This window comes from Pipistrellus hanaki (assembly GCF_964339955.1).
Source record: "Pipistrellus hanaki genome assembly, chromosome: 7".
Taxonomy (NCBI): domain Eukaryota; kingdom Metazoa; phylum Chordata; class Mammalia; order Chiroptera; family Vespertilionidae; genus Pipistrellus; species Pipistrellus hanaki.
In genome coordinates this window covers 69018712-69043865 of record NC_140509.1, presented here as the reverse complement: position 1 = coordinate 69043865, position 25154 = coordinate 69018712, and the positions used below count along the sequence as shown (strand labels likewise).

At 37.0% G+C, this 25154-nt stretch overlaps 1 protein-coding gene across 5 annotated transcripts in view; it reads left to right on the top strand.

Moving 5' to 3' along the window:
* The window catches only part of EYA4 (EYA transcriptional coactivator and phosphatase 4), a 223985-nt gene that overhangs the window by 14207 nt on the left and 184624 nt on the right, over positions 1–25154 (top strand). For all 5 annotated transcript variants that reach the window (XM_084889506.1, XM_084889507.1, XM_084889504.1 and 2 more), the window contains exon 2: positions 14967–15064. In XM_084889506.1, the coding sequence (XP_084745632.1) occupies positions 15032–15064 (33 nt within the window). In that variant the 5' untranslated portion in view covers positions 14967–15031. The remainder of the gene's footprint in view (positions 1–14966; positions 15065–25154) is intronic.

Genomic DNA, 25154 nt, shown 5'->3' with positions numbered 1-25154 from the left:
CTCTCAACTCTACTTCTTGCCCTTTTTTTCTTTTGTTCACGGCTGGCAGGGAGTTGCAAATACTGGGATCAGACTACCTTTGTGGGTATCCAGGCCCTGCCGCCACTCATTACATCGGAGTGTAACCTTGGGGACGTTATTTACTGACCTGCTTGAAAGCTATGGCTCCAGAGTAAAATAAAGGTAGCTCCTGCCTTGCAGAATTGTTATAAGGAATCCCTGCCTTCCCACAGAAAAGATATTGAAAGTGCTCGGTATATATTTTGAATTGATTTCTTTGAATGAACTGCTTAGTGTATTTGATATTCAAAAGAGGGATGCTTATGCTGCCGAAGCACAGTTTTTTAAAAATAATTTTTTCAGACAAAGTAACCCAAAATTTTCTGGACAGTGCTATAGTGGTAAATTTCTTGAGATGCGTACACTAATCGGACTAGTTCACTAGTTCCCAGGTTTGATAGGGATTACCAGGGGTATAGATGGAATCAGGAAGAAAAGAGGCTTCTGGGATGCTGATAATGCTCTAAATCTTGATCTGATTGTAGTGACATATAGGGGTTCATTTAATAAAAATTCATCAGAGATCTTCTTGTGATTTGCATATTTTGCTAAGTACATGATTTACTTTACTAAAAAGAAGAAAAGAAAAAAAACACACAAAAAAACACACCACCAAATATGTGAAGTGAAAAGAGATGTCCCCACTTTATTCATCTCTTCCACATTCCACAAATCAGGATAAATTGTTGTTGTACATTTCTTCTCAAACACTTATTTATTTATTTATTTATTTACTATCCAGGTGTAAATGGAAGCACTATAAGAGGATGTAATTTATTTTATTATTTATTTATTTATTTATTTATTTATTTATTTATTTATTTATTTTTAATATATTTTTTGATTTTTAACAGAGAGAAAGGGAGAGGGATAGAGAGCTAGAAACATTGATGAGAGAGAAACATCGACCAGCTGCCTCTTGCACACCCCCTACCGGGGATGTGCCTGCAACCAAGGTACATGCCCTTGACCAGAATGGAACTCGGGACCTTTCAGTCCGCAGGCCGATGCTCTACCACTGAGCCAAACCGGCTTCGGCTGTAATTTATTTTTATTTTACATTTTTACCTCCAAATGTTTCATCAGCTCTCATGAACCTTGCTTTTAGTTTGCTTATTTTGAACACTTTTCCATATTAGTACATGCAGTTTTGGGTATTTCTATTTCATATGCTTATGTTTTATAATTTAACTGTTCTCTTGTTACTTATGGAGGTTGCTTCCAGGTGTTTTTACACACACACACACACACACACACACACACACACACACACACACATATATATATATATATATATATATTATTGATTTTTTTACAGAGAGGAAGAGAGAGGGATAGAGAGTTAGAAAGAAAATCATCGATTGGCTGCCTCCTGCACACCCCCTACTGAGAAAGTGCCCACAACCAAGGTACATGCCCTTGACCAGAATCGAACCTGGACCTTTCAGTCCGCAGGCTGACACTCTATCCACTGAGCCAAACCAGTTTCGGCGCTTCCAGGTTTTTACTATTACAAAGAGTGTTGCAGAGATGATTTGTATATACCTCTCTGTACATCTGCCCAATATTTCTGTAGGTTAAACTATAGGTATAAAATCAATAGGGGAAACAGTATGCGCAAATTGCATAGATGGTACCAAAATACTTTTATAAAGATTATAACACCTTAGATCTCTATGATGCGTCTTTCTCATAAAAGCTAAGGGCAACATTTTCTGCTTAGTTTAACATTGTGAATATTTGTGATCTGGTTCATAAGACGGTGCTATAGTGGTAAATTTCTTGAGATGCATGCACTAATTGGACTAGATCACTGATAAGCACAACTAATTCTGTTAGCCATATTAATAGCAAATCTTTATATATAGTTAATATTTTGCTTAAGAATTATTACTACTAATTATATCTGTGATTATTATGTATCTATTTATACTTTTTAAACTAATTGGTAGGTAGAAAAATCAGTGTATATGATATTTAAGATGTTTTCACCTAGAGCCACAAAATATTTATAAGAATTATACAAGACATACCTCTAACGCTGGTGTTGTAGATCGGAATTTATAAGGATTGTTTGTTATTCTATTAAGAGCTAAATGTGTGCCTGGCACAGTTCTAGCTAAGGACCTCACATATATCATCATCACTTTTAAACATATAGATGAAAGGTATGGACTTTATATTATAAATGAGATTATTCCATTCTGAACTTGTTGATAAGCATTAGTATATATCAAAATATCAAATTTGGCTTATGAATGTAATAATTTGTAAATCTGTTAGGTGTTATAGTCTGTTTAATGTGAAAATTAAAGTTAACGTATCAAAATTCAGAAAATTACTACTCAAGTCATGGCTAAAGTAACCTGATGCATAAAGTTTACAATGAAGTATATTAATCAGTTGCCTTTATTGTTAGAGAGTTATATGTAGAAAATTCTGTCTTCAGAATATTCAATTTTTAAAGCCTTTGGTTAATTAAGATTCTGATTAACTTTAAATGGTTATCTAGTGCCTTAAAAGAGTAATCTAACTCAAAATAGCTAACTTATTTCTTCAACATTGGATAAATATGGCTATCAATTTTTGTGGGCTTTTTTTCCTCTGCAGAATTTCCTGTTATTCTAAGGGATTCAATAGGACTTATGCACATAAAACTGAAAATTATATTACTATGGGGAAATGGCTCTGTGCCTTTGAGAAGGAACTCTCTCACTAACTTAAGTACTGTATGTGTGTAGAATAGCTAACATATTCCTCCCAAGAAATTTCATGTATGCAGTTAAAACACTCTTAAATTGATTAAGGATTTGTTATATATTTCCAGAAGCACTCAAGAGTACTTTTATGGTTATAAGACTAGAGTGCATTAGAACGCCAGAAACCAATGAATACGCTAGAGGCCCTCAAAACCATGCCCAACATTCCTGACCTCACCATATAAACATGTGGGACGGCCTGGAAAAACAAAACAAGGCTCCTCCCCCAAACGTAGGTAAGCCTCTGATGATAACACTTCAGCTGGCATGAATATTAATTTACCGCTTTTTCTGTTACAAGTAATTTTTTATTACTTAGCGAATGGAATGGAATGGAGAAGTAATAAATATGACTGGTTATTTGTTTTCTCAAGTAAAGTATTATTTTACATCAGACTTGAACAGTTACCTTTATACTTTTTGGAAAGTGTATTATTCTACAACTAGCACAATATTTTGCCTATTAATCGGGGAAGCTAAAAAGCGTTTTATAAATGTTGAATCAAAACTCTTATTGCTGTGAGGGAATTAAGTTTCAAGCCATATACTCCTTTTATAGAGTGAGAAACTGAAGTATGGAGAAATTACAAGGTTTTCTCAAAGCCATACATTAAGCCGTGGCAGACATGGAAACCTACAGTTCTGTTTGCCTAATTCAGTCTGAAAGTTCATGAAATTAAAGTCATCGGTTTCCTGACTTGTATCTTCCTAGTGTTTCTTTATTTGCTATTCCTTCCTTCCTTCACTTATTCATGCATGTAAAGGAATCAATGTTTTCATAAGATACAGTCTTCTTGTAGGGACTGGGAATAAATTTGGGATGTATATGTGTTAGTTATTTTCCTTAAAGAAGCTCATTGTATTTTTTTTATGACCATGAAAAAGAAATTAAAGCATTATAAAGCAAGTTGGATTGGCCAGGTATAGGGCAAGGCACAGTCAGTCTATGAGAAGGATCTGAAGCTTCTTTGGGAACTGATAAAGTTTGTTCAAGTTCTTGAACAAGAACTTGGCTGAAGCCATTGACTGGTGACCAGGAGAAAACACAGCACTTATCAAGAGTGTGGCCAGGACTGGTGTCCACATCTCCACAACCAATCTTTGTATTCGGTTTAGTCAAGAAAGAACACATTATTCTGTTTCTCTGTCACCTTCCTGAGTTTCAATTCTCACATTTTAAACTCCTATTCACTGTGGTCTTTTTCGTACTAGAGTAACCTTCCTTTACCTTCTTCACCTTTTCCTCCAAGATTTAAGAGTCATATTTAAAGCAAATAGTGGTTTTCGAGGTCAGACCTCACTACGAGTGAACAGCTGGTGCCACAAGAACTTCAAATGAGGAAAATACCTACTGCCTCCCCCCAGCATAGCATTCTATAATAGAGAATCCAAACACTAGGGATGCCACCTGCCCTCAATTTCTCCTCTGGAGAATTTAGCAAGTAATTGTTGTTTGTTTGCTTGTTTGTTTTGATCTTTTCTTGCAGCCCTGAGACTTAGGACTCAGACTTAGTTCCAGCTCACCTCCCCACTAGCTCTTCCCTTGGAAGGGTTCTTCCCCAGGAAACTCCTCAGGCCCAAGAGCCCTGGGAGCCCTGGAAGCCCAACCCTTAGATCCTGTAAACAAGCCCAGACAGGCCCCAAGGCCTAGCCAAACCAAACCTTCCTGTAGCTTACACAGGAAGGTTTGGTTTGCCATTAGCCTTTTCTTCTTCTTTAATTTTCTTAAAGAATAACTCAGTCTTCAACAAACCAGGAAACAAAACTAAACGCTAGGGTCTTTCTCAAAGGAGCATTCTTACTGCTTTGAAAATTTATTGTCCTTACTTTCCATTTCAGCTAATTGGGTTCCTTTCTATTTTTTTTTTTTTTTGGTCTGGGTAGGAATGTGATATTTGCTATATTATTAATTCTGAATTATTATAATTTAATGCCCACTTATAACTGAGTGGCTTACAAATAATGATGCACTATGACCTAGTTCATATCTACCTTCCATTTAATGCAATTCCTAGCAATTACACTTTTGTGGCTGACTGAATTTTTTCATAATCATTGTTGGGAAACAAAGATGTTAGTTTATTAAAGATGTGGTATTATTAATCAGGGTTATTTAACTGAAGATAAAAAGATTTAGGGGTGACATGAAAGATAGCACTCTCTTAATATCTAATAGCCTGCCTTATATACAAAAACGGGGTTCAGTTTATGTGTTGTGGCTCTTGGGGGTGGGCAGACCAGAGTGGAAGTTCTGCACAGTAAATGTTAAAACTAATATGTAAGGAAGAAATAAAAGGAGGAAAAGAGAGGGAGGTGGTTCTCTTCACTGGAGCTAAAAGCTTCAAGTATTATATTTACAGACTCTTATGATCGGTCTGTAAATAAACCCCACTTATTTCTGTGCACCTCATGATCCCAAGACAAATAAGACTTTATGGATCCCATTCATACTCTCTCTGTCTCTTTCTGTTTCTCTCAAGTTTGTCCTTAACGGGAAAACATGCAGCATGAAAGCACAATATGGAATGGAACCACACCACCAAATTTATTTGAGATATTTTCTGAATTCTTACAACTTTAGAACGTAGAAAGTTCTTTGGATTTTAAAAGTTATAATGGTAGTGTTGTTTTGTATTTTTTTTTTTTTTGTAAATGTGATATTATTTGGAGTGTAGTTACAAAATCAGTGGATTCCTTATACTCTAGTGCTTCAGGGAAATTTTTAGGGAGGAAAAAATGTATTCAAATTTTCCTGCATGCCTCAATTAAAAACTGGACAAATAAAATTCTCAAGTGTTCCCAAAGTTTAGGAAGACAAATAGCATTATATTTAATGGCATATATTTAAACAATATTTTTATGGTCTTTTTTTTTTTTTTTTTTTTTTTTTCCAAATGTGTATCTATTTTTCAGGGTGTGAGCTTTATTTCAATTTTGTTTTTATTTCTTTTGTCTCTTTGTTTTAAGCTACTTATTATTTGATATTTTTCAGACTATCCTGTAATCTCAAATTTTTGGATTCCAGTTCTGTTGTTGAAGCTGCTGTCTCTACAGTGTTTTATTTCCTTATGTGGCTCATCATTGTTGATGAATTTCTCTCTCGGAATCCTTTGGACCCTGTGGAACAATTTTGCATTTGTTTCCCCTTGAGTCTGGGGATTTCAAGCTGGATCAGTCTTGCTTTTAATTTTTTCGCTGGAAGTTTTTATTGCCACAGATACAGTAATAATTTAGAATTTACATTTGTGTGAGGCTGATTTATCTTAAGCAATTATTATATTTTTTAAAAATTCTTTTTTCCAAAGGCTCCATAAAATGACCAGCTGCTTGTTGAATCAGAGGGTGGGCTGGGTTTTTCTAGCCTTCCTTTGGTTAATGGGATAGATTTTTTAGATTCCCTTCTTTTTGCTTTACCTATTCTCTTTGTTTCTTGCCCATCTTCACAAATAAAGATAATGACAGCAAAAACAATACAAACATAAGCTTTCCTCTCAAGTTTTTTATATCATCAATTTCTCAAGAATGAAGGTGTGACACTTGATAATCATTTCTACCTTAGCAGTTATTTTCATTTATTTCATGGTCTATTGATTTTTCTTTTACATTATCACGCTTACCTATGCCTTTTCCATGTTATTTTTAGCCACCAGGTTCTCTTGACTTCTTAATTAGATCATCACAACAGACTTTAAGTTGCTCTTTAGTTCCAGCTACTATTCATCTTAAAAGAAAAAAATCGGTGTATGTATGTTATGGCAGTTACATCACATGCGCCATTTTTATTTGCATTTTAAGGCTATCAAAATATTAGTAATAACCAATTCAGAACTCCTCACTTCTTGAAAAGTAACTTCAAATGAAGAAAAGTTTCCAGTGCTTTCCCCCAGCACAGCATCCTACATAGAGAATCCAAAGACTATAGGAATTAGATCTGTCCTCAACCTATTCTCTGGAGAGTTTAGCAAGTAATTGTTGCCCCATGAACTCTGATTACTCATCCTCTCTCATGTTTTATTTTTTTAAAAACATCTCTCTTTTCTTTCACATGCCTATCTATAATTGTGTTATCTGCAGCTTCAATCTCACAACATTGAGAAACCAGTCACAACTTTGATATTATGTAGAATGGCAAACTAAAAAGGGGTAAATGCTAATGACTTAAGATTTTGTCCATTGTTACAAACTTATGTGAGTTCAGAGAATTGGTAAAAGACTGATGAATTTTGGCTACTATCTATAGTCAGTCAGCGTAGCTCCTGGAAATCACAGATGAGTGTAATATTCTTAGGTGAGCAGAGTTAAAAATCACTACAGTTTCACAAGAAATTGCATAGGTACTGCTTTACTATACAGTGAAAAATATTTTAATTCAGATATGAAGAGCCAAATATAAAAGCAGAGAGTTCCTACTGCTGAAGCATAAACAAACAAAAAATAAACAAACAAAATTCATAGACTAGACACAGACAACAGTATGTTGATTACCAAATGGTAAAGGTAGGGGGAATAAATGGTGATGGAAGGAGACTTGACTTGAGGTGAACACACAATATAATATACAGATGATGTATTATAGAATTGTACACCCAAAACCTATATCATTTCATTAACCAACTAAAGGCCCAGTGCATGAAATTCATGCATGGGAGGGGTGCATGATCCCTGTTGGATCTGGACTAAACCAGCAGTTGGACATCCTTCTCACAATCAGGGACTGATGGCTCCTAACCACTCGCTTGCCTGCCTGCCTGATTGCCTTACCATAACTGCTTTTGCCTGCTAGCCTGATCACCCCCTAACTGCTCCCATGCCAGCCTAATTGACACCTTATTGCTCCCCTGACAGCCAGATTGTCCCCAACTGCCCTCCCCTGAAGGCCTAGTTGCCTCCAACTGCCCTCCCCTGCTGGCCTGTTTACCCACAATTGCCCTCCCCTGTCGGCCATCTTGTGGTGGTCATCTTGTGGCAGCCATCTTGTGATGATGTGAGGGTAGCCATCTTGAGGGCATGACACCACCTAGGCTTTTATTTTATAGAATATCATCCCAATAAATTCAGTTAAGGTTTTTAAATAAGTGTAGCATAATGCTGATATATAACTTGAATACTTGAACAAGATTTGGATACAAAGATGACCAGCATAATGGAATATAATTAAAATACTGTATTCAAAAGACATGTATTGTCATAACAAAATGTATAATGTTTTGTATAAAGGGAGGGCACATGACCTTATATAGTATCCATTTTTTGGTAGAAAAAATATAAAAGTAATAATGTAAATTTTAAGACTATAAAAAGAAAAAAATGCTCAGCGGAGTAATTGTGAAATAGGCTGGAAGAACTAATAGGGGCAACAGCTGTGAAGGGAAGTTGGTCTGCAGGGTAGGCCTGAGTACCTGGAGGAATAAGAAAAGTTGATCAAGCTCAGTATTGTCTCAGATATTTCTGCTGAATCGTCTGGTTATAACTGTGTTTATTGTTTTCTAGGATAACTAGCCAACCATCAACAATTAGCAAACATGAACAGAATAGGAGAAACATTGGCTTGCCCTTCTTGTCAAAAACCCAGAAACATAATTTATAACACTAGGAAGTTTGTTGCCATCAAATGAAACTATCATTAATGACCAAAATGATTATCATGAAATTGAGCTTGTTATAATTATTTAGCATGAGAAATTAACCCCACTACTACTAAACATTTTGTATTAAATGCACCATTTTGCAAAAGAACATGCTCTGTCTTTATAAACAGATCAAAAATAGTTCAGCATCTAGTTTGTAGCTTGGCTCTATTTAAGGGAATTGAAGTAAAGCAAAATGCTCATTGCTGTTCACCCAGATCTGTTTCTTGGACACCTTTGCTACTTTCCTTTTGTACAAGCAGGGAAGAGAGTCACATGCGTGGTCAAAGAATGCCCACGTCCACCTTTCTGAACTCTTGGCCACAGAATTGGAGCTAGGTGTTCTTTGTGCTTTTGGCTCCCCTCTCTGGCATGCTGCCTGAGCTGTTGGAATCAGCCGGTGCCTGACCCAGCTTCTCAGACTCATTAATGAAATTTGGAGGGTGGTGTAGATAAGTGGGTGCACCGGACATGAAAGCAATGCCCTTCTTGACAGCTGATCCCAGATATAAAAAGTTTTCAATAATGTAAGGAGAATATAAGTTGTTAGGCTTCCTATACAGTTACAGTTTTATGTTAGGCAAAATGTTCAATAAAGGAGAGAATTAATAGAACACTGTGAGGATAGGGCATTGAATCTAAGGAAGAATGAATCAACCAACATAAGGAAGAGCATAGAAACAGTAGAGACCTTAGGAGTAACACGATCCAGGTCCTTAAATTCTGCCAGAAGTTTCTTGCCATCCTTGCTTTTGCTCTTCTTTCTGGGTCAGCTCCCTTCTGTCATCTCTCCCTAGTATACCAGCTATTTCCACGTGGCTTGTAAAGAGCTCCCAAGTTTTATATCCTAGGCATTTTGCCACTGAAGGAGGACTAGCCTGATACTTTCCCAGGCCCATATCTTAAGCAATAGAAAGGGACTGTGATGAGTCATTTGATATAATTAATTTGGTATAATTGGAAAAGATCTGGAGAATCTCACGGGTTGCACACTGGATATGGATCAATGTAATAGATGTCTATTGTATGTGTATAATCTACTTCCACATGAGCAGACCTTAATTTTATACACAATATGTTTCTGAAAATTTACTTGGAAGTTTTTAAACCTGAAAGCCAAACAATAGATTGATTATTCCTAATTATAGAGCCAAGGAAACTTTGTATGTATATGTAGATTGCTGAAAATCCTTGCATAAATTAAAAGGGGGCTGTGCGAGAGGTTAAGTTAGGGTGATTCATTCACACACACACCCCACACCCCCTTCCATTCCAGGGTCTGTAGAGAGGCTGGGACAGAAGTTTGGGCAGCCTGCAATCTTTACATCATTCTCTAGGTGGACACTAGACATTTGGAACATGGGTGGGGGCGTGTATTCTACCCCCCTTTTTTTCTTTGCACTGCAGCAAGAAATAAGCATATCCTCTACTATGCATGCTCCCTCACAGGAGACTCTTGTGCTTTTCCCAGGCTTTGGCTACAAGGCTTTTGGATGATGGTGAAGGGTGGGGAATGGCAAGGACAGTGGAACAGGACAGGGGGAGGAGGAAGGTGGAACTCTCCTTCAGAACTCCCACTGCAGACAGTGGCTCCAGGAAACAAAACACCCACTGCTGGCTGCCCTTGACAGGACATTTTGCCAGAGAGGTACCCTGCTAGACACTGTCTCAATTACTATTAAGATTGACGAAAAGTTACTGGATTAGCCTGCTGGTGTGGTTCAGTGATTGAGCATTGTCCAGGAGGTCATGGTTTGATTCCCAGTCAGGGACATGCCTTGGTTGTGTGCTTGATCCCCAGTGTGCAGGAGGCAACCAATCAATGATTCTCTCTCATTATTGATGTTTCTCCTCTCTCTCTCTCTCTCTCTCTCTCTCTCTCTCTCTCTCTCTCTCTCTCTCTCTCTCTCTCTCTTCCTCTCTTTCCCTCTCTCTCCTTTTCCACTCTGAATCAATAAAAATATATTTTAAAAAATTACTACTTTAACCTAAGGATGGGCTAAAGCTCTGAACTGTTTTGAGAGAGTACAATCAATCTTTATTTTTAAAATATCACTCTGACTGCACTTTGAAAAATGAGGGCCAGGGAACAGGACTAAAGGAAAGGTGACCCTTACGAGGCTGTGGCTCCAGTCCAGGCAGGGGTGATGATGGCTTGAACTACCGCAGTAGCAGTGAGGAGAGGAACATGGAATGATCTGAGGGATCTCTATGAGGTATTGATACGACTTGGTTAATTCATCGAATGTGGAGAGGAGTGGGGAAGGAGTCAGTGACGAAGCCCAGATGCCTGGCTTTTATGGCCAGCAGAAGGCTGTGCTGTTTGTCTACATAAGCCAGAGACAGATGTAGTGTTCTACATGGAGCTTCTGTCCTTGTCCCTCTCCAGCTCTGGCACAGAGATCTCCCCCTCCGCATTCACATGTCTGCAGCAGAGGAAGGCACCCTGGGCATTCTTTTCATTGAAGGTTTGATTGGAAACACAGAGGATTGGGCTATATCACACAAACTCTACAAATGTTCCTTTCTTCAAGGCACAGGGTGCCTGCTGTCTCCACCACCTGGACCAAGTGCCGCATTCCATTTCTGAGAATTCTTTTTGAATTTTGATGTGTAAATCTCATTATATATTTGAATTCGAACAATTCTAATTTCTTAAGAGACAGGAGTTTATCGTTCACTTTATGGTTAAAAGAAAGAATTCAGTTGGTTTCTTGTATATTGAAAACCTAACTGTGGAAGAAATAATCAAACATGGACTGGGTGAAATTACTATTATTCCTGCTTTAAATTCACCTTTTCCGAAGGAATGGTCTTGAAACAGAGCTGGGAACAAGATTATTGGCCTATAAAACAGCAGGAGGTAACTATTACTCCTTAATTTTATATCTTTATTATTAAGTAATACTTCTCTTACTTGATTCCGGGCATGTTCTTGTCTTTTTCTCATATATTTGTGAAAACTTAACGTTAAAGGATTTAGCATAACAACCATTGCTAAATTATGATGTAAAATAATACCATGTCTGCAATTAGCCTAGGTAGTTTTACTTGGTTCAATCATATAAAAATCACTGAGCTCATAATATTTTAGTACCTTAGTGTGCTTGGCAAAGAAAGAAATTCATGTTACCATAAAAATGTTAAACTAAGTAACAATTAATCTCAATTTTAAGGAAATATAAAGCAAAGTATTATGTTGTAACATGGAACATTGATGCAAATAGCTCCCCAACTGGAACATTAAATAGATTCTCAACTGGTGGTTAACCTAACGAGGCTAGTGTTATGCTCCAATATCTTTCCTGAAGTCTTAATTTCACTTGAGTGATTACCAGTGCCCTGGTGGCCTTTTTTTAAGAAAAATGTTGACTTCTTCCCTGCTCAATATTCTTACTTTAATTCTTGTTCATCTTTTCTGGTTATTACATTGAAATCTTGGTCCCATCCTAAAATGATTTCGGTGTGATAATTGCATGTGTTGTGGGTTGAATTCTGTTCCCTAAACAATATGTTCTCTCTCATTTGTGAATATGACCTTATTTTGAAATAGGGTCTTTGCAGCTATAACCAAGTTGAGTTGAGTTGTTACTGGATTAGGTTGGGCCTATCAATGGCTGGTATACTTCTAAGGAGAGGGAATTTTAGACATTGAGATACCCACACATTCAAGAAGGCCATGTGAAGAGGTGGTCAGGGAGAACACAATAGAGGCAGAGATTGGAGTGATGCACCCACAAGCCAAGGGATGCATGGGTTGTCAGCCAACATCTGATACTAGGAAGAAACAACGAAGCATTCTTTCCTAGAGCCTCTGTTGTAGGCAGTAGGAATGGCACCAGGTGTCTGACCAGTGGGGTCAGACTAAACCTGGGTTCAGCAACTTTGGTACTTGGGTTCTGGCTGGGAAAGAATTCAGAACCAAGAACCAAACTGTAAGAGAACATTTCTTTGGTAAATTACAGAGGTAGAAGTAATTCCTAGAAGAAATGGGTTTACGAAATGAGTTATGGAGGTAAAGGAAGGACCCTTGGAGTTTGGGCGTGAAGAAGCTAATGGTAATGTGCCTGGGGCAGGGAGGGCAAGGAGGGGGAGGAGGAAAGGAAAGGGAAAGACTTGGGAGGACTGGGTCCTTCATCCTAGGTGTTTTGAGGGTGGAGATTTTGGGGGTGGTCCCGGGTGAAGATCTTAATAGAATATTCAGCAGCTTTCCAGGTGTGTCCTTTTAGGGTTATGGTCTCCACTGATTGATTGCCTTGAGGACAAGGAGTCATTTAAAGTAGCTGGTTTTATTGCTTATTTGGGCCTGGAGCTGAAATAGGAGGCGTAAATGTGTAAATGTTATCTTTAGGATGGAAAGGTCAGGGGACCAAAACCTTGACAATTGATATGCTAGGAGAAGAAAAATCACCCTGGGGGTAAGGCCCCACCCTGCAATTGATTGTCCATTGCTAGGCACCTGGGGCTTTCCACCCTGGTGACCTTCTGTGCCTGACACGTTGTCCTTGATCAACTTGTGTCTGTCTAACTGCCCACAACACCTCCAGAGGAAGCATGGACCTGCCAACACTTTAATTTAGGACTTGCTTTCAGAACTGAGAGAATACCTTCTATTGTTCTAAGTCACCAATTTATTTCTTTTACAGCAGCCCTAGGAAACTAAATCAGCATGCTATGTTGTAAGTTAACAATTGGTTAGAATGGTTTCATTAATAATTTTATTATAAGTATTTTATTATTAGATCATTTGAGTAGGAAAATATCTGGTGGACTAACTCTCGATATTGAATTTTCTGAAAATTTAAAGTATTCTCATTTAGCAAATAAAATGTCCCCCAATTTGTTGTTCTTACTGCCCTTATACAAAGTGAAAAGTAAAATGTAGTTATGTACCTGAAAAATGTAGGACAAAACAGAATTTTTCTTAAAATAAGTATATATTTAAGACAGAATTTTCAAAAGTTAAATTATCTGGCTGTTAACTTTTCCCCCCTCACATCATCAGATACATTATGCATGATTTTATCCACTATTAATTGTGTAATTCATTCAATTGATATTTATTTATTTAACTCCTAATGCTTGCTAGGCACTGAGCTAGGCACTACAGATAACACTAGTAAACACAATCAAGAGTGCCCTTTGTGGGTGGGTGGGTGATGGGAAGGGATTAATCATAGAACTTGTATGCATATATGCATAATCCTTGGACATAATCAATAGTTTGGTTAAGGCATAGCGCAGGCGGAGGTGGGGGCTGGAGGGGATTAATGGGGAAAATAAGGGGATATCTGTTACATTTTCAACAATAAAGATTAAAAAACAAAACAAAAAACAGTTCCCACCCTTAGAGAAAGTACTCTGGCTTTGAGAGTTAGTCCACGTAGAAGAAACCACAGACCACTTAGAGGTTCATCTACCTAGAAAATTCATCTTTACTATACTATTTATAGCTTTAACTGAGCTTGTTAAACCATGGTAGCATCATTTGGTTTTACTTACTATATGCCTGCTATATTTTAGTGAGAAAAAATTTATTTATTGCATAGACAACATAAAGTCAACAATAATCAAAGGACATAAAACCCCACATAGTATTCTTGATCATTTTATTTAAAAAATGCCTTTTAAACAATATTCAAATTTGTGTACATTAGTGTAGTATAACTAACATTTTGTTCTTATTTTTCATTTAATACACAATGATACTCTTCCATTTTAATAATTATTCTTTTGAATCATTAAATAACATTATATTAAAATGCTTGCCCATAATTTGTTTAATCAATCCAATGTAAAGATGAAGCTGTTTTCAGTTTTTATTATCATGAATAAAACTAGTGAATACCTGGTGACTTTATGTGGGGGAATTTTACTTCTTAGGACAGTTCATTTTGGATAAAAGAGTTTAAACATGTTTATAGCATTTAAAATGCAGTGACAGATTGCTTTCTAAAAGTATTAGACAACTTAACATTATTGAAACATGGTGTTTGGGGTGCAGACCCCTCTTCTTATGGGTTCTTGTCCAATGAAAATGAAGAATAAATTTGTGGATTAACAGATATCTTTTTGTTAGTATGTTTTTTGCTTTTTTTTTTTTTTTGCCAATAACAGATTTAAAAAAAAAAATCTTTATTGTTCAGATTAATACAGTTGTTCCTCTTTCTCTCCCCCCCTCCCCCCATAGCTCTCCTCCCCACTCTCGGCCTTTACCCTCTCCCCCACTGTCCTCATCCATAGGTGTATGATTTTTGTCCAGTCTCTTTATGTACCCCCCCCACACCCCTTTCCCCCTGAGAATTGTCAGTTCATTCCCTTTCTTTGCCCCTGATTCTATTATATTCACCAGTTTATTCTGTTCATCAGATTTTTAATTCAGTTGATTTTTAGATTCACTTGTTGATATATATGTATTTGTTTATCATAATTTTTATCTTTACTTTTTCCTTCTTCCTACAAATAGATGAAAAAGATAACTATTTCATTTTTCTCCTTTGTTTCCATCTTTTTGCTTTAGATAGCCCATTTTTAATCAAAGGAGGCTGCTTCTACTTGGGGTGGCAGGAGACGTGAGAAAACCCCATGGAAGACTCCCAGGACTTAAATGAACAATCAGTAAGTCTTAATTCAATCTCAAGTTTGCTGAAGAAAGTTGAAGTATGACTACTCAAAATCATACTGAAAGGAAAATATTATAAAAAGCTAGTTTTTAAAACATATTTTTAGTTGATTTGAGAATCCTCTTTTATTATAGTAAAACAGACCTTTGGAAATGTATGGTGTTCCTGTTTATGATTGTGGTCTCCCTTAACTGTCTACTTACCTGTTAAACCACTGCCAGAAAGATCAGGGAATTGGAATCATGCTAAATGTTTTAGACAGTGTAAACAATTTCAAACATCTCCACTATTAGTTTTATTCCAAATGTGCTCAGATTGTGGATCTGTTGTTGAATGTTAGAAGCATATAAAAGACACAGGATTTGACTAGCATGCCTATTTTTCATTTCAAGGATGGCAACCACAGTCCTCAAGGGCTTTCCTATTTTGCAAAGCTCTTTACAGAATAAAGAGTGCATAAGATTGCTAGCAATCATTCTAAGATTCTTATTTTTTACAAAAGGTATAGATGGTATTTTCTCCTAATTCATTAGCAGTCTGCATGAGACTAGCTCTTTATTGTGTGGAACTGGAGTCAATGGGAGGTCTTTCCTCATACACACTACTGCCAACTGTGGTCCACACTGTTCTGGTCACAGACAGCTAGTGATGTCACATGTAAGGAGACGTGTATCTACCAAGTGTGTGTTGCTTATGTGATCATGGTTTGATCTGAGAGTCTAATCAGGCAACAGAGGGCAGTGTGTTTGTGTATAATAATGTGGTTTTAGAAAAGATTTCTTTAATGAGTTTAATTTTAAAATACAGAGGTATATGTGTTCTAGAGTATACATGCTATTCCAAGATAAGTTAATTTTTTCATTATTTTATTGAAAAGAAATGATAATTGAGTCCTCACATACACACATGAGCATTGTTTAATTTCATTGTATAGTATTATTATATTTCACATAGAAACAAAATGTAAGAAAAATTTTAACACCATAAAACTATAAACAATCTCTCAAGTGGTAGAGATATTATTCTTTGAAATTGCCTGGCCAGCCTGGGTTTCAAAGTAGTAATTTTTTTAATGTTGATTATTCATAGCATGGATGATAGCAGGATGGTATATCATCTATGCATCCCATGTTTATAGATCCTGTGGTGTCAGAGTCTATGTCACCATGTATGTACCTGAGTGAATAATGATGTCTATCCTCTGAATGGTGATGCTTCATGAGAGGGCTGCTGTTGACTTGAACTTTGTTCTGACACTCTGAGAGTTACATAAAAGTGTGTGTGTGTGTGTGTGTGTGTGTGTGTGTGTGTGTGTGTGTGTATTTTAAGATTGACCAACTGTCCTGGTTTTCCAGAGACCCAAGGGTTTCCTAGGCCATGGATCTTTCAGAGCTAAAGCAGGTGGAGTCTGGGATAGTTGATCCAGCTAATTACCCTAGGATGTGTGTGTACTCAAGAATGAATTTTTGTTTTTAATACAATGGAGGTTAAAGATAATATGTTTTTGTGTTTAACATTGGAGTGAGGTTATTACCCAAGGTTCTTCACACAGCCTTTTGCAAAAAGTTCTTTAGACCAAATACTGGTTTCTCCTTAGTGATATTTTAGAGTTGTGAGCTCAGAATTTAAAAAACAACAACAAATAAATTCCTGATCGGCCATGTCTCAGTGGTTGAGTATCGACCTATGAACCAGGAGGTCACGATTACATTCCCGGTCAGGGGTCAGAGCATATGCCCAGGTTGCAGGCTCAATCTCCTGTGTGGGGCATGCAGGAAGTTGCTGCTCAATGATTCTCTCTCATCATTGATGTTTCTAGTTCTCTCTCCCTCTCCTTTTCTCTTTGAAATTGATAAAAATATATTAAAAAAAATAAGTTTCTGCTATTACAAATGTGCAACCAGGTTTGAGAACCAGAAATTTAGGGTGACCTTATGGTCTCTCTGCTTGAAGCCAGCTGCTGAATTTGTGGTGAGAATGGAAAAGATATTCAGAGAAAAAAAGATGACCTGCACTTCTGTTTCTCTTCCCCTTCCTGACAGTGAACTCTTCACTCGAGGGTTATTGAAGCTGCTGATCTCTGCAGTGGTTTGTTAGGCCATCAAGCATCGGTGCTTCTGGTTTAAACCACAGGGAGCTTAAACTTTTTGTCAAGTGTTAATGGATTAATGATTCGAATTTATAAACATCAAAAATCCTTCCTCCTCCTTCCACATCTTTAGACATAGAAGGCCGTAGAGGACAACCTCTTGATCTTGCACATGAGCAAAGGGATGCCTGGGACTGTTACGTGACCTGCCCATGTTGGCATGGCCATGAGCATCAGAGTTGGGACTTCACACAGGTCTTCTGACTCCAAGTCCAAAGCTCTCTTCATGACATCAACATGACTTAATGCTTTTGAGTTTTCTTATTTGACATTCATTATCCTAGAAATGTCAAAGAAGTCAGAATTAATCTCCTTTACATTGAAATGATTTCTATTTGAATAAAACATTTAAATTATTTTAAATCTTGCATTGTGTCTTAATGTCTCAAAACTTTTTGATAACAAGATACTTAGCACTTATTAAGATTCAAAACAAATAGGGTAGCTTTAAAAGAAAGTGCATAATAAGATGAAAGGGAATCCACTTAGATCATAGTTATCTTACTTAAAGAAGAATCCTTTCTCTATGCATTGGCTTAATAATTGGTGTCATTTATTGCACAAGTACACTCCATCCAGCATTTGCCATATATTCTCTCCTGCCCTTACTATGTCCTTGTGATGTACTTGCTATAGTCACCATTTTACAGTAAAAGAAACTGTGTGTAGAGGGTAGCCTACTCAAACAATAGTTAAGTGGCAGAGATTAGAATTGAACCCACTTTTATCTGGTCCTAAAACCTATAATGGATATTTTATGATACAACATAGTGTAGTGGGTTAGAGACTGAACTCTGAAATCAAACATCCCTGACATTTGGCAATCTCTGGGAATTAATTAAACTTTTCTTCATCTGTGGGGTGGGAAGGTTAACAAAAATAAATTATATGGAAAATTTAGCACATGCTTTGCTTAGAATAGCAACTCAATAAATGTTAGCTATTATTACAATTAACCTGACAAATTCAGGCAATCTGTAATAAGTACTCATTAATTCTCACATATCCAGCTACCTTCTGGCACATAAGTTTGTAAGCTCAGTAGATGAAATCTGAATTCACTAGCTCTCTTCTCTTTCAAATTTTCTCCCTTTCTCTTCTGCTTTATTACTTCTGTGGATGGCATCATCAGCCACTGACTAGGTTAAGTCAGAAAACAAGTAGTCATCCTTTTCTCCTTCATCCCCATCTCAAAGTCCAGCCCATTCTTAATTTTTAATCTTTCAGAGCTATTGTTTTTGCTTCAGCTCCTTATTTTGGATCTTTATTTTACCTCTTGAATATCTTTAAATTAGTTCTGAGCGGTCTTTCTAAAATACATACCTGATCACTGTTCTACTTAATATCCTACCCAGGCCCTTTCTTGCACTCAAGAGAAGGTCCCGAGCGTAGTAAAGCACACAGACTTAATTGCTTACCTGAAATTCACCAGTGTTATTTCTGGCTTCTTTTGGTTCCCTGAATCTCTCAGGGTCTCTGAGGTTTTTATGCCTTTGCTAATGCCTCTTTCCAGATGGCCTCTTCCCCACCAGGATCATTTGTAAATCTTGAAGACTCAATATGGGTTTCACTCCCTCTGAGCAAGCCTCTCAGACAGCCTCCTTCTTCCCCTTGCTCTTAGCCACGTTGGATTGGAGTCTCTGCAATGTGCTTCCATTTCTTTGGGCATTTACCTCTATCCCAGGACTTACCATAGAACTGAAGTCTTATCTGTTTATTTGCTTCAGTACTAAAGTATAAACTAAGTAAGAGTAATAGCAGTTCTTATTCACCTTGTATACTTCTTAGCACAGTTCTTGCTGATATTCAATAAATAATCTTTCTTATATAATTCACTTTATTTCTTCACTTTTTATTTTATTTTTTTAAGTTACAGTTTACATTCAATATTATTATTATTATTTTATTTTAATTAAGTTTTATTGGGGTGACATTAGTCAACATGAACATATATGTTTCATGTGTGGATTACTAACTCATAAAATCTGTATATAGGACCATGTACCCACCACCCAAAGTCAAATCTCCTCCTGTCCCTCATATTAGGTGGGGGGAGAAAGGGGTCAATATTATTTTGTATTAGTTTCAGCTGCACAGCATAGTGGTTAGGCATATACTTTACAAAGTGTTCCCCTTGATATTTCCAGTACTCATCTGGCACCATACATAGTTATTACAATGTTGTTGACTAAATTCCCTATGTTGTACTTAACATACCCATGACTACTTTGTAACTACCAATCTATATTTATCAGTCCCTTCACATTTCCACCCACCTTATAATCTTTGAGAAATGGGGAAAATGAAAATAATATAATTTTTGCTATAAGCAGGGGTGTGAAATGCCTGGCCTGCAGATCATATACTAGTAAGACTCATGAAATCATTTGGTTTGGTCCTGCCAAAGCATTAGGGGTGAGTTAATTAAATGTTTGACCAAATATATCAGACTAATTTTTAAGTTGATTATTTTGTATGGCCTGCAAATAAATTTATAAATATTTGAATGGCTCTTGGCAGAAAAAAGGTTCCCCACCCCTGCTATAAGGTATAGAGCAAGTAGAAAGGTTCACTGATATAAAAAGTAACATTCATTTTACCTAATTTTACTTAATAGCCACCAATGTTTTATTATATGACATATGCTGCTTAAAGTTGCATTCATAGATAGGCACCAATCACCACCAACCTCCACTTTATGGGATTCATCTCATGGACCCTGACAGCAGGCCTATATGGTAGGTTCTGTCATAAGACCAGTCCAAAGAGAGCATGTTGAAGCTGAGCTTAGAGGTCTTATTCAAGGTAGTGATAGCTAGAAAGCTGGGTTGATGGAATACAAGCTTACATAGTCTTATTCCAGAGTCCATGCTGCTGAACACAGCATTATACCTGCTTTGATCAACTTAAATGGTTTTCAGACCCTTCGGTACATTTGGCGTTTTAAAAGTGTCCATTAAAACTCAACTTGATCTCAACTTATTTAAACAAAGAGCAAAGGTTTTAAATATCATGGGTAAGAAACCTAACTTATTCCCCCATGAATACAAACCAACTGTGCAATCATCATTAGTAAATATTTTGAACAGACAGTTATAAGATAGCATAATATGTGAAAGTTGAGTGAAAATTCAACAAATTCAATGAAATATTTAAAGATTCCTCACTCTCTGTCAGGAACTCTGCTAAACTAACGATTGAAAGAGAAAGTACAATTCCTGTCCTTCCCAAAATTTTAGTTTAGCATAGGATTGTAAGATATTATGTCAAGTTCTAAAGTTATTTTTAAATGAGATTTGGACAGTGGACATTCAGTGAATAATGGTGGAGCACAGCTATATTTGCAGCATGGTTTTAGGTGTTGGAAATGCTTGATGGACAAAATGGAGACGTTGTTATTCTAATGGAGCTTATATGTAGTGGGGTGTCCTGTGCATTATAAGATATTTAGAAGCATTTCTGGTATCTACCCACTAGATGTCACTAGCACCTACTCACCTCCCTCTCTTGTTACTGACAATCAAAAATGTCTTCTGGGGGGAGGTAAGAATCACTCAACTATATTGCATCTGCTTTCAACAAGTTTTTTTTATTTATATATTTTTTCTCAGCAAAATATCTGAGGAGGTTTACCTGAATATTTAGTTAAATTATTGAGAAAATTTGGGTTAATAGACAAAGACATGGTAATACAGAATTTAAGCAAGAAAGCAACATAACATTGCCAAGTTAACCATATAGAATAATAAGCACTATGCTACTGTGGGGTAAGTCTGTTCAAGAATGGTCAAGAAAGGAATTATTATAGAGGCTAGGTCATTCCTTAACTAGGTCTTGACAGAGGGGTGACATTGTATGGACCTGACAGGACCCAACCTGGCCCAATGAATAACAGGAATGGAGACTTAAAAGTACAAAATGTAAGTCAGGAAGGCCCACCCAGGAGCTGTGGATGGGTTGGAATTACTGAATCAGAAGTTCTGAGGGGATGAAGATGTAGAATGAGAAATCTCGCTGAAAAGTTCTGAGACCACACTGGAAAGAGCTTCGAAGTAGAAGGTGGAAGATGGATTAGGAGAGACAGAGAAGAGAGAGTCAGGGAAGCAATGAAAATATCAGGATAATAATGTTCAGAGCCAATGGCCAAGATAACTTCCAGGAGGAATTAGTCACCACTGCCTGACATCTCAAGAGAACAAACAGAATGGGAACTGAGAAAGAGGCTGTTTCATTTGTTGATTAGAAGGTCATCGGTGGCACTTCAGTGTACAGCCCCACTGGAGTTGTGGCAAGAAGAGGCATCTCAGAGGCTCACTATAGAAAAGATGATGAGGAAGTAAGAGGCAGCTGGTGTGACTGAAGAAGAAAAACAGAACAGTAATTGAAAGCAGCACCTTTTCAAGCAAGAGGAGGCTTGAGTGCTGTGGATGACAGGGGAGAATAGAGTCAGGTTGTTGCAGAAGGCATGTTGGGGCTCAGTGGAGGTCAGCATAAAGGATATCACAAAGAGAGTAAATCTAGATAGAGATGGTAGTCTGTGACTTCTGCTTTGATGTGCTTTTTCCCAAATTTTCCAACAATCACATTGCATATGGATTACTGGTTACTGGGTTCACCTCTCTCAGGACAGCAAGAGCCAGTATACAGCTATTAGGTATTGAGACGCCATTGATTTCTGACATTGAAAATGTTAGAGAATGCATGTATCCTTGCATAGTCCAGGGTGCCCTCCCCTGATGGCATTCATTTTCTTGGTAACATAGGAAGGAAGGGCATTTGTTCACGCAAGGTCAGGAAGCAGGTTGACACATGGTAGGATTAAGGATCTAATTAGTATAAAGATTAACAGTGGCCATTATTTTTTCAAATGGCAGGTGAGCTCCTAGAACTCAATACATATATTATTAAGAGACATTTTCAGTTTTTCTTTAGCAAAGAGGGTCGCATTGACTAGGACTTAAGACTCTGTTAGCACTGAAAGTTTATTTTTTTTGCATTGAAACCATTAAGAAGAGACAAGAGAAAAATAAACACATTGTGGTTAATGAAAATGCCTCTCATCTTTGGAAGAAACTGTTCACTCTGTTTTCTTTGGATATCATTATATCCAACAAAAAGAAGAACCTATTTATTTAGACGTGATTGGGTCAAATTTAACAACAGTGTCAGACTGAAAAAGTACTTCTCTGGAAGCATATGAAATTCTATCACTTCATATCTTCTTGGATTAAGAATTGATTTCTCTGCTCAGATTCCTTTAGGATGCAAATACCCCTGTAAGGGTTAATATGTTAAGGAGTTCATGTTAACTCTCTTGGCAGGAATCAGGATGGCAGGGTGAAGAAAGTTTGCAAAAAAGCAAATGAAAGTTTAAAAAAGAAAGGAACACTTTGCTTACTTTGCTTAGCTTTCATTATTTTGCCCAAATTACTGTGGATGACACATGTAAACATGGAACTATAACTAGATAGATAGGGAGATCCATCTGCTCACAACTGACATAGTCCTCACTTGAGCTTTCTAAGTGCTTTATGTATGCTAACCCATTTAATTCTCACACAGCTTGATGAGGTGGGCACTATTATTATTATCTCTTAATTTATAGGTGCGGGGTCACTCAGCTAGTAGTGGTTAAGCAGGATTTATATATGTATATATTGATTGTTAGAGAGTGGGAAGGAGAAGGAGAGAGTGAGAGAAGCAGCTACGTGAGAGCAAAACATCAATTGGCTGCCTCCTGCATGCCCCCTATCTCTGGTGGAGCCTCCAACCTGTGCCTGGGCCCATAATCGAACTGACAACCTTTCAATGATTGAGACAATGCCCATCCAACCGAGCCACACAAAGGAGGGCAGTGGATGAGCAGGACTTTAATCCAGGTACCCTGGCTCCTGAGCCAACAATATTAATTGCCAGCAGAATCTTCTGGGAAAATACCCTATTTATTTTTTCATTCCTAACTCATGCCTGCAACCAAAAAATCTTGAAATGTTTTGAATGTTCATACCTATGAATAAAACAAATTGCATCTGTGTCTATTTTTTCTAAGATCATTTTCTTTAATTTGCAGATCTATCACATTAGAATGGTGTGAAAGGGGTGGACTGAGGACTATAAAATAGGTGGTTTTCAATTACTGATTGAAAAGGGGGCTTAGGTAGAACTAGGAGTCTGTGCTGGTTTTTCCACCCCAGGATTTTTAGGACTAGAAGGGCACACTTACATTTCTTTATAGTAAATGTCTTGTCCACTTTACTTCCTTTTCATGTTGTCATGCTTGATAGGAAGGCCTGGAGGACTTATTGGGACTTTTAGAAATGACATTGTTTCAATTCTTTATTTCAGAGATGCAAAAAGCCGAGGCTGAGACAGCTTATGCTCCTTCTCAGGCTAAGACGAGCACAACACAGACTTTTTGCTTTGCTTCAACCTGCACACTAAAACTTGAATTTTTTTCTATACAGGGTTTTAACATCTGAAAATTAAAATCAGCCCCTGGAAACCTGTGTTAAATTATTGCTTTATTTGGGGATTGATGAGACAATTTTATTTGAACTTCTACTAAAGTTGTTGGTATATCGTGGTCATTTAAGAAAAGCTAAAGCAAAGGTGGGAAACACTTTATTTTACATCTTTGTTTTTCTCTCAGTTATTATTTACTGCTCAATCAGCATTAACAGAAAAAAAATAATTTGGCTGCTAAGTTACTCTGGTATAGGATTTCAAAGGGCCTTATTAGAGAGGGATGTAATTTCATCCTCTGGGCCTTTTATATAACAGAGTGCATATTTGGGTTACCTTATTCTGACCGGGAATTAAACAATAGATTAGAAATGTGCACAGAAAGTTAAAGTATGCAACAGAGATTAAAAAGTATATTATAGTTGTTTTTTCAAACTGTCTTTATACTTAATAACTTTATATTTTTGCTAACTCTTATCTGAATAGCCCCTGCCTCCAAGTTTTCTGTTTACTTCGCAAATTTTATAAAATCTAGATATTTGATAAGTACTATGTATAATTAGTGGTTTTTAAATGCATAACATTGACAAATTGATGCACATTAATGGTTTTGTATACTGTTTAACGACATAGTTTAGTTATGAGGTTCAGTAATAAAAAACAGAGTAGATGTCACAGATCATAACAATACTTCACATATTAAATATTAAGGGAAGTAAGCTTGAAAGTCTGCGAGTTCAAAGTAAAAAGGCTTTACGACTTGGGCTTTGAGAGCATTTTCATAAGGTGAAAGAGACACATAATGTCAGAGTACTGCTAGCTCTAGCTTCTAGCAGTGCGCTGTATCCTTCATGAGACCCCACACCCCAAGACTGACTGCTCCCTCTTCTTCAATACCCTGTGATTTGCATGATCATATCCTCACTGATTCACATTTGGGGTGATTGTTTCCATCCTCACTCTGAGACTGTGGAATTCTTATTTTGTTTCCATGAAGTAAAGTTTGCATTGGCTGAGGTCCCAGCTAGACTGATGCTTTTTCCTCATTTTGTTTGTTTGTTTAATATCTTAGATTTTGAAAGTCATTCAAAATTAAAGGACTTGCATATTATCCTGGGAAGATAATTTGTGATGGAAACCCTTTGTGAATAATCACAAGAGGCATTTAAATGGTTGTTAAGTAACTTGTTATCGACTGTTGGATAAGAGGTTGTTCCGAGTGCTCTTTTGCTGAGCATTTATATGGCACTTACTGTAATGGTATCTGCTTACTTTTTGGATGATTCAGACACATTCCATTGTGCACAAGTTTCTCCACAGCAGTAAATCAGGCATCATTAATGATAATTTTAGCTTATGCATAATTATATTTTAGAATGTTGAATGAACGTGCTAGTATGCAAGGGAGTAAATTTTACATTGAATGTTTCTGATTGAGTAGTGTTAAGATTTTAATGCTAAGCTAATTTCCCCT